This window comes from Pelecanus crispus, chromosome 17, assembly GCF_030463565.1.
Source record: "Pelecanus crispus isolate bPelCri1 chromosome 17, bPelCri1.pri, whole genome shotgun sequence".
Taxonomy (NCBI): Eukaryota; Metazoa; Chordata; class Aves; order Pelecaniformes; family Pelecanidae; genus Pelecanus; species Pelecanus crispus.
In genome coordinates, this window is record NC_134659.1 from 8,013,404 (window position 1) to 8,029,432 (window position 16,029).

Here is a 16,029-nt window from a genome sequence, read left to right on the forward strand (position 1 = left end):
TTATGTAGATGTAGACTTGAGCAATAATTTAGGAAGGAAGCTGAGCTATTCCTGCTAAGTGGGGCAGCTGTTGATAATATATTCTGTTAGTCTGTGTAATCAAATAGCCCTTTACTTTGCTAGACGTTGGTAGAACTAGAGCAAACGTGTATTTTTAAGGCTTCTGGCTTGGTCTGGACATGACTCCGGTGTGTGGGAGGTTGTCCCTATGAAAACGCTCAGTATAAACCCCTGGCACGCAACGCTTTTGGAAGCAGCGAGAGGAATGCAGCTGGCTCTTGGGTTGGGGACTGTCTTGGGGAGCGCTAGGGACATCAAGGCTATAAGGACACGCGCTGCGCTCTGCTCTGCGCTCATGTAAGAGTCAGTGCTTCCCCTTGAGTGAGCCGGACACGGGCTGCGTAGTCTGACTCTTCCTAGACTTGTGCAACGGAGACTGCGTGTGGGCTCTCGGATGAACCTGTCCATCAGCTCAAACAACTGCCAGGAAGAGGGAGGGAGGAAAGGAAGGGTGGAACTTTAGAGCAGGGTGGTTTGACCTCGGAGCAGCCCACGCAGGTCGCCGTTCCTGCGTGTGACCTCTCCAGGAGCAGCTGCACGGCTGCGCTCCCAGCAAGAGGGGAGCTGGTCAAGCTATCGGCTGCCTCCTGTCCTCCCGAGGAAGCTGTGGTGTAAAGAGGACTTTCCTTATGGGTTGCTCAAAGGACGAGGGGGCTTCGGGGTCCTTCCGAAGGACCTCAGCATGCAGGTCATGGGTCGGCCCCAGCTGCCATGGAGGGAGCCACAGGTGCGGATGAGGCTGGAGCCCAGCTCGAGGCTGGGGGCTCCATGCATCCAAAAGGATTTGGCCTGAGGAATGCTGGAGAGAGCAGGACAAGGGGCTGAGGGAGGTAAAATTGGGTGTGGTGGAAATGATGAGGAGACACAACCCTTTAATAACCTTCATTTAATTCTTTCATGACGTTGGCATGTGTAGAAATGTTACAGGCTTGTTTACAATACTGATAACATTTGCATTGCTCTGTGGGTTAATAGCAAAGCCCTTTATGTCAAGTACAATACAATCACTTCATATTTTTTTACATAAAATAAATGCTTAGAAATATCAACCATTATTGCTATTAAATTCCTGAGTTATGCCGAGAACGTGTTCTCTTCACCTTCATTAGATGCTCCCCGCTACCAGCAGTGTCTGCTCCTCAGTCACAAAGCTCTGCGGTGCGTTATAAAGGGTTTGTCCATGCAAGCTGACAACTGCACGCAGGGAAATTTTCTATATAGGAAAAAGGAAAGAAAAATCAAGTTAGCCAGCTTGTCACCGTCTCAGCATGGACAACTTCAGCAGTCAGCTGAAACACCGAAATGCAGATCGGTTCCAGAACTCTAAGCCTGACTCCCAAGCTGTGCTCCTGGGCTGACGCCATCATTCGCCTTGCAATCCTACAGCAAACTTCCCCTGTGACCGTGAGGGATCTGGCGAGTGAGGCTGGTTAAAGCCGGTCTGTGTGTGAACACAGCAGGGGCAGATCCTGCCGAGGAAGAGAGGACTGCTTAATGCTGTTCGTGCTACAGGTCTTCCAGCCTTGACGGCTGCTAATATACGGCAGCCCGTCCTGCATCTGTTTAGAGCTTGGAGAAGCAGAGCACTTAGAATCATAGAATCGTTTAGGTTGGAAAAGACCTTTAAGATCATCCAGTCCAACCATTAACCTACACTACCAAGTCTACTCTAAGCCAATCAAGGGTAGACTAGACTAAAACTTAACGTGAACCTTCATTTTACCTGAAAGTCACGGATATAGGTGAGGAAAAAGCTGAGGAAGGAGAATGCTAACGACCACTCTGAGACGGTACTGATGATGTGAGCTGTGTAGCCCTGTGTAATAGTGAGAGGGAAAAAAAAAAAACAAATCCGTGTGAAAAGCTCCTCTTGAACCTGCAATAGCACAAAGATGGCTTGCACATACGACATCCCGCATCCACAACTATCCCCTTTGGAGAGCAAAGTTTCTTAGCGTATCTAGAGTCTCTAAGAATGAAGTGCTGAACTTGGCAGAAGAGTGAGAATGACCAGGAAAACATCTGCTCTACACAACTGGGATGACCCCCACTGGGAATCCAACATCCACCTGCAAAACCCGAAGGCTCAATCAAGAGCTTGGCATGACTAGCAGGAAAACCTCTTTACAACAGTAAGGTTCAAGGCCATCCTTGGACGTAAGCAGACTTCGGAGAGGCTCCTTATGCTTTAAATAAAGGGAGGGGAGGGAATAGCCCTCAAAACCAGCCTGCATAATACTACCTCCAGCAGTGCCTGGAGAGGATGAGGAGGGCCAGGGAGCCAGGCAAGAGCTGTTAAGATCTACCTGCCCTTTGTGTCCCATGTGGGACCCCCCACTGCCCAGCACTTACACTTCAGTGCCAGCTCCATCCCTTGCATCCTTTGGCCTTTTTCTCCTCCTGACTCCACCAGACACCCACCTGGCCGCAGTCAGGAACTCTGCTTCGCTGCAACCAGCTGGCACGTGAGACTCGTTATTTCCAGTTACCGTGTTAACAGTGGCCGGGAAGCGCACAGACCAGACAGGCTGGTAGTTTGACATCTCGTTAAGGCAGTTCAATTACTGCCTGTGAGTGAGATTAATTGAAAATAACTGTTGAAGCTGCAACCGTTTTCCTCGGAGCAGTACTTCAGCAAGTAGGTGCGTACTGGTTCAACTGGTAAAGCTCACTTGTGCTCTCCTGTTCCAAGTACATGTACACAACTGCAGTAAGCGCCCAGAAGCATTTGTCACTGCAAATAATGCAGCTATCTTTTGTTCTCTGTTTATTTTCTCCGCTCAATCACTTACTTTTTCCTGTGGGTCCCAGTGCAACTTCTGCACTAGATTCATTCCATACAGGCCGCTGTATAAGACAACTGAGGAAACAAACACTGTAAAGAAATCTGTTAAGAAAGATTCAAGACAAAGAATGAGCAACTTGAAAATTTCAGTCTCAGCTCTGGATTGTGTCAAGCTGAGGCTGTAAGATCTCTGTGTGTTTTCCACAAGGTCTCCTCAGCATCACGAACAGTAATGGTGACGCGGGCTGCTTCACATCGCTCATCGCTCCCTTCAACTTGCAGGTTGTTCCATCTAACCAGTTACTGTCACATGAAAAGGTTAATTCTAATCTAAATCAATTATCTTTGTTCTCTGTATGCTGCATCATGTTATACCTCCTTGAGCAAACATAGCATCCTCATGAAAGCACTTAAATTGTGATCAAATGTGAATACTTACTTAGCATTTTGAATTATTTTTTAGTGGTATTTTCTGGGCTTACAGGGCCTGGACCTTTTTTCTCTGATTGCTTTTCAACTTCTCAACCACCTTGAATTCTTGATATGTGGGTTACAGGTTGGAATTCTACATCATTTGCAACAGAGAGGATTATTAGCTTTCCTGGTTCCCTCTTAGTTCACTCAAGGTTTTATAACTGCTTTGGTACAGCAGCCAAGGAAAAACCCCACGTGGCAATGATTCCTCATTTGATCAGAGACCTGGGTTACTTCTGGAGCGATTGAGATGTCACTTTTTCAGCATCTTACAGAGGGAAGGTATGCTACATCGGTGCTACTGCCTCTATAAATGAAACTTGGTGCATTAAGTTATAGCAGATCTGATTTTCACAGGATTAAGATATTAACTTCTTCAATCGTTAATGAGGTTAAACATCAAGAGCCTCCTGATACAAAAGATTAATTTTGGTGGTGAACAAGGCTGAACTTCCTGGCACAGACAAGTCTTTGAAAACCCAGACTTCCAAAGCTTATTAAAAAAAATGACGTGAATGGTCCAGGGAGCTCTGGTTACTGATCTGAATGCAATTCTCTGCTAATTAAAATGTACAGCTTTAGTAGCTGTTAGTTACCTGCCTGAGTTACTACTGCAGTGGAAAGAATTTAATCATTGTGATACAAAAATAACTGGCTCCCATCTTCCCTTCATCACAGAGCGGGTAATTAACTGTGTTGCTCTTCCTGTGTTGGCAATTCTGCTGTTTCACTCCAGCAGAGGATTGGAGCGTTTTTAGGTTTCCTTCTGTCCTCCAATACCAGTTACGACCCTCTCACCTATGGCCATAGATTTCTGCCTGTTACCATCTTTCCCTTATTACATTATGAACTGTTAATTTAGAAAATACTCTGACAATTTCCCTTCTCTTCCCCTTCCATACATACATATCGTTATTTCCACAGCTGTCTTTACCTCCCTCTAATTGTGGTTAGACCACGCTGGTTTAAAAACCTCTATAGATTTTGGGCTTGTGGGTTTTTTGATAACTGTAAAGGCTCTTAACTTGCAGCAGATCATATCATTCCATTTTAGTCTTCCCCAATTGCATTTGGCTCCTAACTGTTCAAAGCTGATAATCTTGTTCTTTGCTAGCACCAAGAAATTCTGCCAGGGACTGCAAATCTCCAAGTCTCACAGATGATCTCCTTGCTCTGTGTCAAGCCTCCTCAGGAGGTAAGGGTCCTTCTCGCTTCTTGACACACAACCAGCCTGTGCCCGGACTATCGCTTTTCGTCTGACTAGTACAGATTATATAAATGTGCAGTAGACGGGAGCTCAGCGAGATGCTCCGTCACTGGGAAATGGGGCGTATGGTTTGGTGCTGGTTTTGGCTGCCAGCCTGGAAATAAGTGGAATTGGTGGGGATTAAACTGGCAGCCTTGATTCAGCTGAAGAAGGGACAGCATTTAAGCAATGAGTTTTGCACTCGTGTCTTTAGAATGTAAATTTGAAAGCTTTAGTGTTGTAGTCCTGTTTGACACAAAACTGAGTCATAATTTTCAAAATGCAGTGGCTAGGCCCAGCAGGGTGAGCAGAGGAACCACTGTGGTTCAGTTTCCTGATTGTTAAATGGCTCTGGACAGGAAAAACGCCTTTCTTTCTGGATGGGTTTGCCCATATTTCTGTAAAACCCACAGCTGCTTCCAGCACTCAGAATTCAAAGTTAAGGGACATGATGGATTCCAGAGCCGAGGGAAGGTTGTAGGGAATCCCGCTAAGAAATATCTTGTCTTTTGAACCGTAGGATGGGCAGGGCAGGAGACCAGAGGTCAAATGTCTCTTCTGACTCAACCCTGGCAATACGCTCCAGAATTGTGTCTCTGACAAATGCCACACTTCAAACCTGCTCTGGGAGCCAGCTGGCACAGTGCAGCACTGCTGTGCATGGTTAGGTTAGTACTATTTTCTCTTATGCTACGTTCTGTACTTCTCTTTTAGTTGTATCCAACTATAAAACTTGCTGCAGCATTCCTGTCACCAGGGAACAGACACTTTTATTCTTACCTGGCTTTTTTCCCCCCATTAAAACTACCCATTTCTTAAGTACACTTCCCCTTCTCCCCATCTTTCATAATCTACAGTCAGACCTCTTTGTGATTAAACTCTTATTTTGCCATTTTCAGTCTCTGGTGTGCAGAAGGAAAGGAGAGGAGAAAGGGTGGTAACCATCCCTCTTACCCTTTTTTTTTTTATTATTATCCAGTGACTCACTTGTGGTGAGCCTGACGGTGCCTTTTAGGATAAAGTTCCCAGGTTGCAATACAGAATACGAATAGGTAGCACGATACAAGCTGTACCTGTAAAGATGAGAGGCCTTCTGTGGCACAGCCTTTCACACTGGCAGGTTAAATTAACGTAGATATCTTTCATTTACATCTTTCACTGTCACTTGTGAAGGCTGCTCTGTTTTACGGCGACGCTGCACAGCAAAAGGATACTGCTCACAATGCTTGAACAACACCAGACTAGCATGGTCAGACGGATCCAAAAGACGTCTTTGCTGTGAACTTCTGGCTGCATCAGGTAGGATAGGACGGTCTGAACCAGCATATAAATGGCCCCTATTCCGAATGTCAGGCACGCTCCAACCACGTGTATGTAGTACAGAATACATTTCTAGGGAAAGAAAGCGCTGCTTGTACAGAACCTGGTTTCATTTTAAACTTTGAGAACAATTTTCTTCTGTAAACCTTTGGCACTCCACCCACTCAGTTACCTTCTCACATCCCAAGCTAAGCAGTTCTGGAACGTGCTAGTACTTAGGAGATTTTTCTTGCAAACCCCATACAGAGTTAGCTGGAAGCCAGCACCTGCCAGCCCTCTGTATTGCTGCTTTTGTTAAGTTCTTGTGGCCGACTTACAGGTCACAGCTATATCTGAACTACAGGAATTTGTAAGAGCTGTTCTCATTAGCCATAATGGACAGTCATACAGCACCTGGATGAAGGAATCCCTGCAGTTGGGCAGGGAATGAGAGTAAGAACAGGCTATCTACTGAGCATTTCTATCCCAGGAATCTGTACGTCTATGAAAGATAACGCGATACAGGATAAACACAACACAGTTCTAGTACCCCAAATGGGATTAAAAATAACAAGGTTTAGTGCTTCTCTGAATTACTCTAGTTTGAATAAGCCTTGTTTGTCAAATTAGTATCTTGGAATATTCAGAGGGAACGAGGTTGAATCAAGCAGTAATACTTCTTAACTTAAACACTATAGGAGAATGAACTGTCAAATAGTAAAAATGTTAAAACTAGAAGGCATTCCAAGAAAAACAACCCAACTTAAAATTTATGCCCTGAAAAATCACATTGTGTTCAGTCCTTTCCTCTCATCCCTGGCTAAGCACAGTATCCACACACAGAAACTAAAAAGAGTTACCTTGCCAATTGTGCAATGCAAGGCCTGGCAGCCTCCCTGCACGCCAATCGTGCGGGTGATCTTTTATGCCCTAAAGCATGAGACTGTGTAGTTCACTGAGTAACTATTAAGATTGGGAATTGGAGTCACCCTTTCCTCGCAATCCCCATGTGCCCCTTATGTGCGCAAATGAATCTGAAGTGCTGCATCCACAGTGCAACAGAGGTGGGACTTTATATTTAAATAGTGAATAACCAAGTTGCACAGGCGTGTGCTCCAGAATCATGTGCTGCTCAGCGATGAGGTGTCATCAGAGGGAAATCTTTGCCCTGGGTGAGAGGAAATCAATAGCCAGAGCTAGAAGAAAGCAATAGTACTGGCTAAACAGCATGAATTAAATCTCCCATGAGGACGAGCCCTGTGCTACTGCTTTGACTCCCAGCAGTGAGAGCTGTGTGATGGCTGTTCCCGTATCCCCTTTGTTCATCTTCCTATATTTTCACACTTCAGTTGTTTTCAGTAACTACTGGATTGCAGGGGGCTTGAGCTCCTTTTGCCTCTGGGGTGGCCCTCAGCCAGCCCTCGGTATCACTTGGATATGCAGGTACCTCACTTCCAATTTTTGTCTTGCTCAAGATTAAAGGTTACACAAACTAGTTAACAAATTAACATGCACCTTCTATATTTTGATTATCTTGAAACCTACAGAAAGTAGACATAACCTCTCCTGACCAGTGGTGGAGGGAAATCGTGGAGTTGAACACAGCCTGGAAGCTTTTGCTTGGTGGGTGTGGTAGGGGAGGCTGTGACCTCTGGGTATAGCTAGGGCTCTAGAAAAAATTAGATTGAGGCCTCCAAAAAAATAAAACCCCCAAAGCTCAAAAAAACCCCAAACAAACCCCCCAAAACCCCAACACACAAACAAACAAAACCAACCCCAAGTGTGCTGAGTTTTCTAAGACAGGGGCTGCTGAAGCACTAGGAGAAAAGGAGAACAGAAAAAGGTGGAGCTCTCCAGGAGCTTTTCCTCTTTGCTTTTCCCTGGCCCTAATCCAGCAGGAGACAAAGGTGACACTCAGCCTCTAGTGGCTAAAGGCACCACTACGGATCCCGGAAAAATCCAGCAGGTTTAATATGATGAGGCTGACATTGTACAACTGTCTTTCATGTAACAGCCAACGATGTAGAATGTGGCCCTGCTGATGGTGTGGTATGTGAGAGTATCAGATTTTTTTGGTTTTTTGAGGGGTTGGGAAGTATTGTAGAGGGAAAAAACCAGAGACGCTGGGATGGAGAAATTCAAAAGCTGGTTAACATTGCAGTATGTGCAAGAATTGCACAGGTTTAAAGAAAAATATACCTAAGAGGGTGGATTTTTCAGAGCTGAACTTCTTGTGGGGTTGGGTGTTTATGTTGGCTCTACTTCTAGCTGTAACGATTTTTGACTATTTGATACCTGATTCTCCTGAGAATACAATAGAGTTGTGGTCTTTTAATCTGGAGCTAGGGCTTTCAAATCTCCTATAAGGAGATCCAAGAAGAGTTTGCTTTCTGCAAAACTTGTGGGGTCTTTTAATGTTTTGAAATTTCTTGAATTTTTCTGCTCAAAAGTCCCAGTGGATAAAGCGAATAAGTAAGAAATTATAAACCAAACCTTAAAATTTTTAAAAGTTTTTGGTAGGGAATTGGACAAAGCCCAGGTTTGCCCCAAAAAGTCTTGTTTTCAGCAAAATCCCCATTTTATCAGGTAGCTCGGTAAACAAACAAACACACAACTCTGGACAGCTTCAGAACATTGCAAGCAAAGCACAAACCTGGAAATTTGCAATAATGCAAAGTCCAAAACAGCTCATCAATCCTAGTGTAAGGCCAATCTTATTAAGCTTGATGATCTTGGATTTTTCTGGATTCAAAGCGTAAACTTGTTTATAACGGACATACATGGTAGCCATACCTGTTAATGAAGAACCCAAATGCAGTAAGATTTTCAGCTGATGAGTAGACTGTCCTTTTTTAACTGGGAAGATGCTGGGTGACAGAGACAACTATTTAAAATACAAAAACTGTCTTATGGTACACTGAAATAGGAAAGCTGAGAATCTGGAAGCCAAAACTGAAATAATATAATGGTAAACAAGTCAACTTACTAGCTTTTTCTGATCTCTTTCATTTGAAAGACATACTAGGTTGCTTTTCCCCCTCTCCATAATCACAGCACGAGTAAGGCGACTGCCTTGAATTTGCATTTCTATTTCTTTTACTAGTCCGTCAGGTTTTTTTTAAACACAACTTTGGCCTTCTGGAATCTGCAGTTGTCATGCTGGCTTTGTGGATAACATCCCTGACATACACTTTCCTCTGAATTGCTTAAGAGAATTAAGACTGATTGCTTAGAACTTAGTTTTTGACTGAGAATTATGGGCTGTCTAATGATCTGAATAAGGAAATTAAATTATTTAAAACTGTGTGCATTCCAGAACTGCCTGCAGTTCGCCAAGGACAGCTTTCTATACTCACCCAAGAAAGCTGAAATATTTAACATGATCCCAAATATGCATCTTTCAGGTGGTATTGTCCCTGTATCACTGGAAGAGATAAATGGGGTGATATGTATCTATCTATACTAAAAATACTTGCAACACAACTGTACTTATTTCAGTTTACAAAGGAACCATAAGAAACATGTTTGTAAAAAAAGAAAAAAAAACCCAACCCCAAAACCTCCAACAACAACAACAAAAAAACCCCAAACAAACAAAAAAACCCACAAAACCCCCCATCCTTCCAGCTATTTTTCACTGATTTTTTCATTACTCAAACTACACTGTGCTAGTTTTAGAGCTGTAGAAATAAGCATGGTAAAGACGTGCTACGCTTAGAACAAGGAATGAACATACATGGTGTTAACTATTTCTTTTATATTGATCTTGAGCCCCTAAAAGGTGAATAAAGAGTATTAAAACTGGAAAAATGAAGAACCTAGAAAACTAAAAGACCAAAACTACAGCCTCGATGCAATGCAGTTGGGAATGTAGATTATGGTGTGGATTTACTGGTGCAACCAGACCTGGTGACAGCAAGACACTCTACTCTGAAGAGAGCGTTGGAGATGCACCCCCAGCTTGCTTGTTCATCATAACTTCCAGGATACGTTCACAGAGCCACAGCTTAAAGGTTAGGCTTTGGCACAAAAATATACAGCTTTAGAGTGACACACAAATAACCACAAACAGCTAGTAACTTTAGAGCTGGAGCTGTTAGGTAAGAACTGCTGTTTAAAGTTTGGAGTTGGGGAAAAATTCACCGGAGTGAGAGGCCAATTCGATACCATGGTAGAGTTTACAGGGCAACTGTGTGACCATTACTGACCTGATGTAGGGCACCAAGGGGTCGACGTGGTGTAGGGCGATTGCAGTAATGTATGAGAACACAAAAGATGCAGCTGACCAAACAACCAAAGCCACAGGCAAGAAAGAGAGGCCTTGCTGAAACCACCACATTTCAGTGCTGACTTCTAACTCTGAACCCTGTGAGGAATCAAATACAAAGGTTTACTAAGATTTCTCAAAGGTTTTGCTTTTCTTGAGGCAAGCTGCTTCAAGTACAGCGATTCGATATTGCTCTCAGTCCTGTCCTGCAAACCCAAAGTGAACATTTGACTTCACGGCAAAGAAGCGATCATATATAAGCAGAAATAACTTCTGGAAATGTTAATTCTGAAATTCTTAGAAGATCATGAGAAAAACAGCCAGTAGTGTCACTTTACTACATGTCTTGACATTTGTTGCTGCCAGAATAAGGTCAAATGGGTCACTGTGAATAACTGATTCTATTTTCTTCTCACCCTTGTGTCATAACACCATGTTAGAATTAGTGAGGCTGACAGAGAACGTGTCCCAGTAGTGACAGTTTAAGTGATAGTGGCTGTTGTGGAGCCTCTAACTTCCATTAACAATCCACTGGGCAGACATGGGAGAAAATGACCTAAAATTACTTTAATATCCGCACTCATTTACTACCTGTCATGCTGCGTGACCCAACATCCGTTACAAGCATCACTTAAATGAGCTCACAGACGTCCATGAGCAAGAGCTGAGCGCTACCAACCACAACCTTCAAACTCCAGGGCTATTTTTTCCTGGTGGCAGTGTAGCAGCTGCCATGTTTTTAGAGGTGGGAGGAAACAGTCCATTCACAGTGGAGTGAAATGGCTAACTCTGTAACTCATGCTATCCAGTTCCATAAGTCCCAGCCTGACAGCAAATTGGTGCCTCTACCTCCAGCTCTCCAAGAGCAATAACGTGCAGCTGTGTCACGCTGGTGAGCTCACGCAGAAGGAACTGTGACTCCTCTCGACTCTTGCTGCTAGAGGGAAGTAATTTTCTATCGGCTTCAAATACAAAGTTAAGCAGAGCTGATTTCAGAAGCCCAGAATGGCTGAGGTGGGAAGGGACCTCTGGAGGTCGTCTTGTCCAAGCCCCTGCTCAAGCCGGGCCATGCAGAGCCAGCTGTGCATGATGGCTTTTGAGTATCTCCCAAGGATGGCGATACTACAACCTCTCTGGGCAACCTGTGTCAGCGCTCAGTCACCCTCACAGTGAAAAAGTGCTTTCTTATGTTCAGGCAGAGCCCCCTGTGTTTCAGTCTGTGCCCGCTGCCTCTGCTCCTGGCACTGGGCACCACTGACGAGAGCCTGGCTCCGTCCTCTTTGCACCCTCCCTCCAGGCAGGGAGATGAGATCCCACCCGAGCCTCCTCTTCTCTAGGCTCTACTCGTCCCCGTGTTTTGTGCCATTTTACTGACAGCATTCCCTTACATTTACACTGGTGAGGAGAGTACAGGAGGTGTTTAAGTATAGTTGAAACTGGAGACTGTACATGGAATATGAAACAGGGCAAAGGTGAAGAGCTAATAATAAAGAGTACAGATCCAAGGGCATTCAGGCAAAGATCAAACACTATGTGAGAAAAGCTAAATAATGTTGAGACAAAATAGGAAGGAGTGCAGCACAGAGAGGTTTTAGGAGGCAGGTATTGCCTAGAGTGTGGGAGACTGAAAAAAAGGAGAAAGAGAAAAGGAAGAAAGAGATAGGAAGCACCAAGACTAGAAAGTCTCATGGGAAGAAAAAACAAGTTGAAACAAAAGTGGGTGATCTTGCAACAGATCAGAGCTGATCAACTCCTTTGCATCTCACTCAGGAGACCTCAGCACTCTTCTGATGCGGACTTACTGCACGCAGCAGGTATTCGGTCACAGGCAGACCTCTGTCGTATCTTTTTGCTGACCTCTGCCAGCACGCATGTCTAGGAGAGCTTGCGGAAAGCTAGGCTGACAGATTCATCACATAATGCATAATGAGAATTGCTCATTTACCAGAAACTGGTGACTTGTGTTTGTGCTGCTTTTAAGCCTAGAATACTAGTGGTTCAGGCAGGAGCAAATGAGCTCTGGCATCCTCCTGGGAGGGAACAAGAGCCAACTCTAACTGATAACCCTTGAAAAGAATGTACAGTTACATCCTTGTAGAATTAAAGGTTCAGCTGCTTGTAAGGACGATGTTAGGTAGCAGACGAAGGTGTCTGACAGGAGATGTAGTGAATAAGAACAGAGTGATAGAATTAAAGTTGCTTGCTTTCTTTCCCTTAAGCTTTCATTTTTAAGCTAACATTTACCCTTTAATGTTGACTTTCATTTTCAGACTGTAATGCAGTAAAAATAGTAATGAATATAACTTCACAATCCCATCTCTCATATGAGTAAATTGGAAATTTGAAAGAGAAATGCGTATTTTGCGTGGCATTCTCTGTTACAGATGTTAAGTGCTGGGCATGTAATTCAAAACTGCAAGCAGTCAGTCTGATGCTTAGATTTTACTTTTCCTTTAGCATTTAAATGTTAATGGTGCCTTAGCTTTATTTCTGAGCTAATAGATTTTTGCCTGAAAACAAACAAAACAATATACCACATACCTGAGAACAAGGGCATTGAAAGAAATGTCACCTCAAGGGGAATCCAAAGTCATCTTTCTGGTGAAGTTCCACATTCGCTTCATTTTTGTTCTAAATCTTTGAGACATAAAGGAAAATAATCAAGATGTGAGGCACTTCTATACCTTTGACTCTGTATTGTTTGTTCTCCTTCTTAGCATCTTCTATCAGTCATTGCTGCTGACTGGACATTGGACTAGAGGGACTGTTGGCCTGGCACAGGGTGTTCCTCCTATGTTCCAAGTAGTTTAAGGAGTGAAGCTTGTGTATGGTGGGATGGTAGAAATGCAGAAAAACAGGTGCTTAAGACTTTTTGATTTATAGGACTTGTCTACTCAAAGATTTAACTTGAAGTGAGAAGCTTTCAAGAAAAAAAAATGACTGCAACTGCTTTAATGTAATTAAAACCAGTGCCTATGATCACTGCTTTCACATAAGGAAGAGGACAGGACATGGAGTCTTCCCATTTCATTGTGGATGGGCATCCCCATGTGATGCTGCGCTAGATATGCGGCAGGATAGGTGCTGAAGCAACCCGAATTTAAGCAGACATCCCACAACTCCTGTCTCCTCTTCACGTGAGCAGCTGCCATTGGCAAACACTGGAGGAGATACTGGGCTGCGTTCCTGTTGGCTGCTGTGGGAAAACAATGGAAGATCGGCGAGGAGGATTGAAAACACGCTCAAGTGACTTGCAGCTGGGGTGTCGAAAAACACATATATCATGCTAATTGTTGTTTGGCCTTGTAGAATATCTGTGTTTAGATGACACAGGCCTATGATAGACTTAGAGGCACCCTATCGAACGTGCTTGAGATTCCTGCCCTGCTACGGGAGAGATCAAAGCATAGTGGTGAACTACGCCTGCACGAATCCCCAATAAGCAGCCGAAAAGAGCAGGTTTGGGGATACTCCTGCATGGACTGAGCTCCGCGGTACCTGCGTCCTTGCTTGCCTGCCTCTGCCCGGGTGCCGCTTCAGAGCTCCCCCGGTTGGCGAGGTAACAAAAATAAATTTACTCTCCGCATTTCATCCGTGGTTTTGTGGTTGTTCCTGCATCCTGCCTGTGCTGGCTCACACAGCTAGCAATATCCATAAGCTTGCACAGATGTTTGCAATGTTCGGGTGCTGGTCTTTGGGGTACCGCTGCCACGTGGGTGCAGTGGGACTGAAGCTACGCGGGGGTAAAGGCTCACAGACAACGCAGACTCTCCGCCTGTTGGGAGTATTTGCGTGCGGATACAGATTAATTTACATGGACTAAGGCGAGGTTAGGAAAGCAGAACAGCTATTCCGAATTTCCCCCCTGGATATTGCTCTCATTACTTCATAAATGTGTCCACGCAGGCAGCTCCTCAGCAATGTCTGCTCCTGAGCAAGCCCTGCTGCAGCGAAGCCCTCGGTCAAGACTGGGCATCTCTGCAACCTGTGCCGTCACTTAGCCCAGAGCTCGGGCCTGCACACAAATTATGATGGTTTTCATGTGGTCAGGCGTAAAGAGCAGTGCGGTGGCTTCAGTTGCAACCTGAGAGCTCTGGTGAGGCGTGACTTCTTACTGTGAGCATAGCTGCAGGCTGGTACATCCCAACGGCACAGGGATTAGCGCTGGTTTGGGCTCTGTCGGAATACTGCAGCCCTGATCCTCTCACTTTCACAGACCCCTGACAAACTCTCCTGACGCTTAAAACGGTTCTGTAAATTTTTTCCCCACTAAATTCTCTTTCTTAGCTCTGTCAAGATCTTCCCGGAATTCTTATCATCTCCCTTCATCTTCCTTCCTGTTTAATTTTTTTCAGTGAATTCAAGTCTTTTTTCACGCTGTCATGTGGACAGACTGTATATACCAAACGCAGGCTTTGTTCCGTGCAAAGCGCCGTGTACACTTATGGCCCCGTCTGCTCGAGGCCGTCCAAACTTCGCGCTGCTGCAGACACACACTGCCAACTCACAGGGCTCTGAACGTCTGGGCAAGCACAGGCGCATACGGAGGCATCTCAAATCACTGGGAGGCAGGATGGAATTGCCTCGCAATTTGCCAGCTGGAAGGTCCTGAAATAAATTGTTATGAACACCTCATCCTGTCCTATTGTTTTCAACAGTGAGAAGGAAAACACACTCCACCTCCCTGTTTCTTCACGAGGTCCTTTGCCAACTGATTATGTAATGGCAATGGCCAGCCTCCCTTTTCAAGATAACTATAATTTTCTTGAACATTTATCCTGATCTGTCGGCACTTTTGGGTCCTAAGGGGGTTTTTAAGCCCCAAACTGAGTATTATCACAGACCTTTCCTGCGATAGACATTACCAAATCATTACCAAGAGCAAGTCAAAGAAGTGTTTCAAAAGCAAAGGAGATTTTAACCATCTGTGAGGTTTTTCTTTAAAGGCAGGAAGTGTGCAGCAGCATTCTGCACATGCTTGAGCATGCGGAATAGAAACTACAAGTGAAAATGAAAGGTGGCCAAGACCATTAACAGCAGAGAGTTAATGTTATCTAGAATGACAATGCTCAAAAGATTGTCAAAAGTACGTGTGGAAAAGGGAATTTTCTAAATTAAGGCTGATACCCTGATTGTCAGCCTGCCTCTTCCCTGCTCTCTCGGCAAGACAGGCAGAGATAATGCCGTACTAAGGGATACTCCTTTTTCTCTCCAGCAAAATACTCCGACAGACACTGTGCTGAAGGAAGAAAGACAAAGCAATTTGCCCTGTGCATTCCTAAACAAACACGAAGGTTGGATGGGGATGAGTCAGAAAGGGATTGAACACGTTCATTTGCGCAATTTATCGTCAGGGTCAAACTGATAACAGTTCAAGGTTGCTAATCCTCAAAGGACTAGAAGTAAGAAAATAGGAGATGTGTCCCCTTTGTTGTTCCCACTGCAGGGTAATGATGGATGACTAATTTTGAGCGTTTTCTCGGTACAGACACCAAAAAAGTTGCTATTCAGTCTTCTGGATATGGGGGTCAGCTTCCAGAGAGTTGAGGCAAGGATCTTTACGCCCTCGCTAAGCCCCTGTTACCCAGCTGGGGAAGCGGCAGAATGGCACAGCACCAAACCAGACAGAGCCAGGCACAAGATACCGTAAGGATGTACCAAAGCCTGTTTTGGGAACGTGGCGCGCCACGGCACTGGCCTGTCGCTACAGCTGACAGAGGAGCTCGGTGTCCAGGATGAACGCACTCTACCTGTCAGTCCGACCTGTCTAACCGGGGAAAAGCAGCTAAAAATAAACGAGTACCTGGAGCAGAGCATGGGAGGCAGGTTCCCACGTTACAGCCGAGGAGTCGAAGCTACCGCAAGGGCACGGCGAGGGCCCGGAGGTGCCCGGTGCGT

The 16,029-nt window shown here is 44.8% G+C and overlaps 1 protein-coding gene across 1 annotated transcript; it reads right to left on the reverse strand.

Annotated features, from left to right (window-relative positions):
• Positions 1–954: 954 nt before the first annotated feature.
• DRAM2 (DNA damage regulated autophagy modulator 2) lies at positions 955–12,767 on the reverse strand. Its single transcript, XM_009483761.2, has 8 exons — positions 12,673–12,767; positions 10,073–10,230; positions 9,221–9,288; positions 8,518–8,657; positions 5,780–5,957; positions 2,853–2,935; positions 1,784–1,876; positions 955–1,273 (listed from the first exon to the last, which is right to left on the reverse strand). The coding sequence occupies exons 2-8, from the start codon at positions 10,201–10,203 to the stop codon at positions 1,166–1,168; spliced, it is 801 nt and encodes a 266-aa protein (XP_009482036.1). The 5' UTR covers positions 10,204–10,230; positions 12,673–12,767; the 3' UTR covers positions 955–1,165.
• Between the last annotated feature and the right edge of the window lie 3,262 nt (positions 12,768–16,029).

Coding starts and splice junctions, on each gene's coding strand:
- DRAM2 (XM_009483761.2), bottom strand. CDS start 10,203: ATGTGGTGGTTTCAGCAAGGCCTCTCTTTCTTGCCTGTGGCTTTGGTT. Junction 8,658..9,220: donor AAATATTTCAGCTTTCTTGG/GTGAGTATAGAA, acceptor CTTCATTAACAG/GTATGGCTACCATGTATGTC. Junction 1,877..2,852: donor ACTGGGACCCACAGGAAAAA/GTAAGTGATTGA, acceptor ACTATTACACAG/GGCTACACAGCTCACATCAT.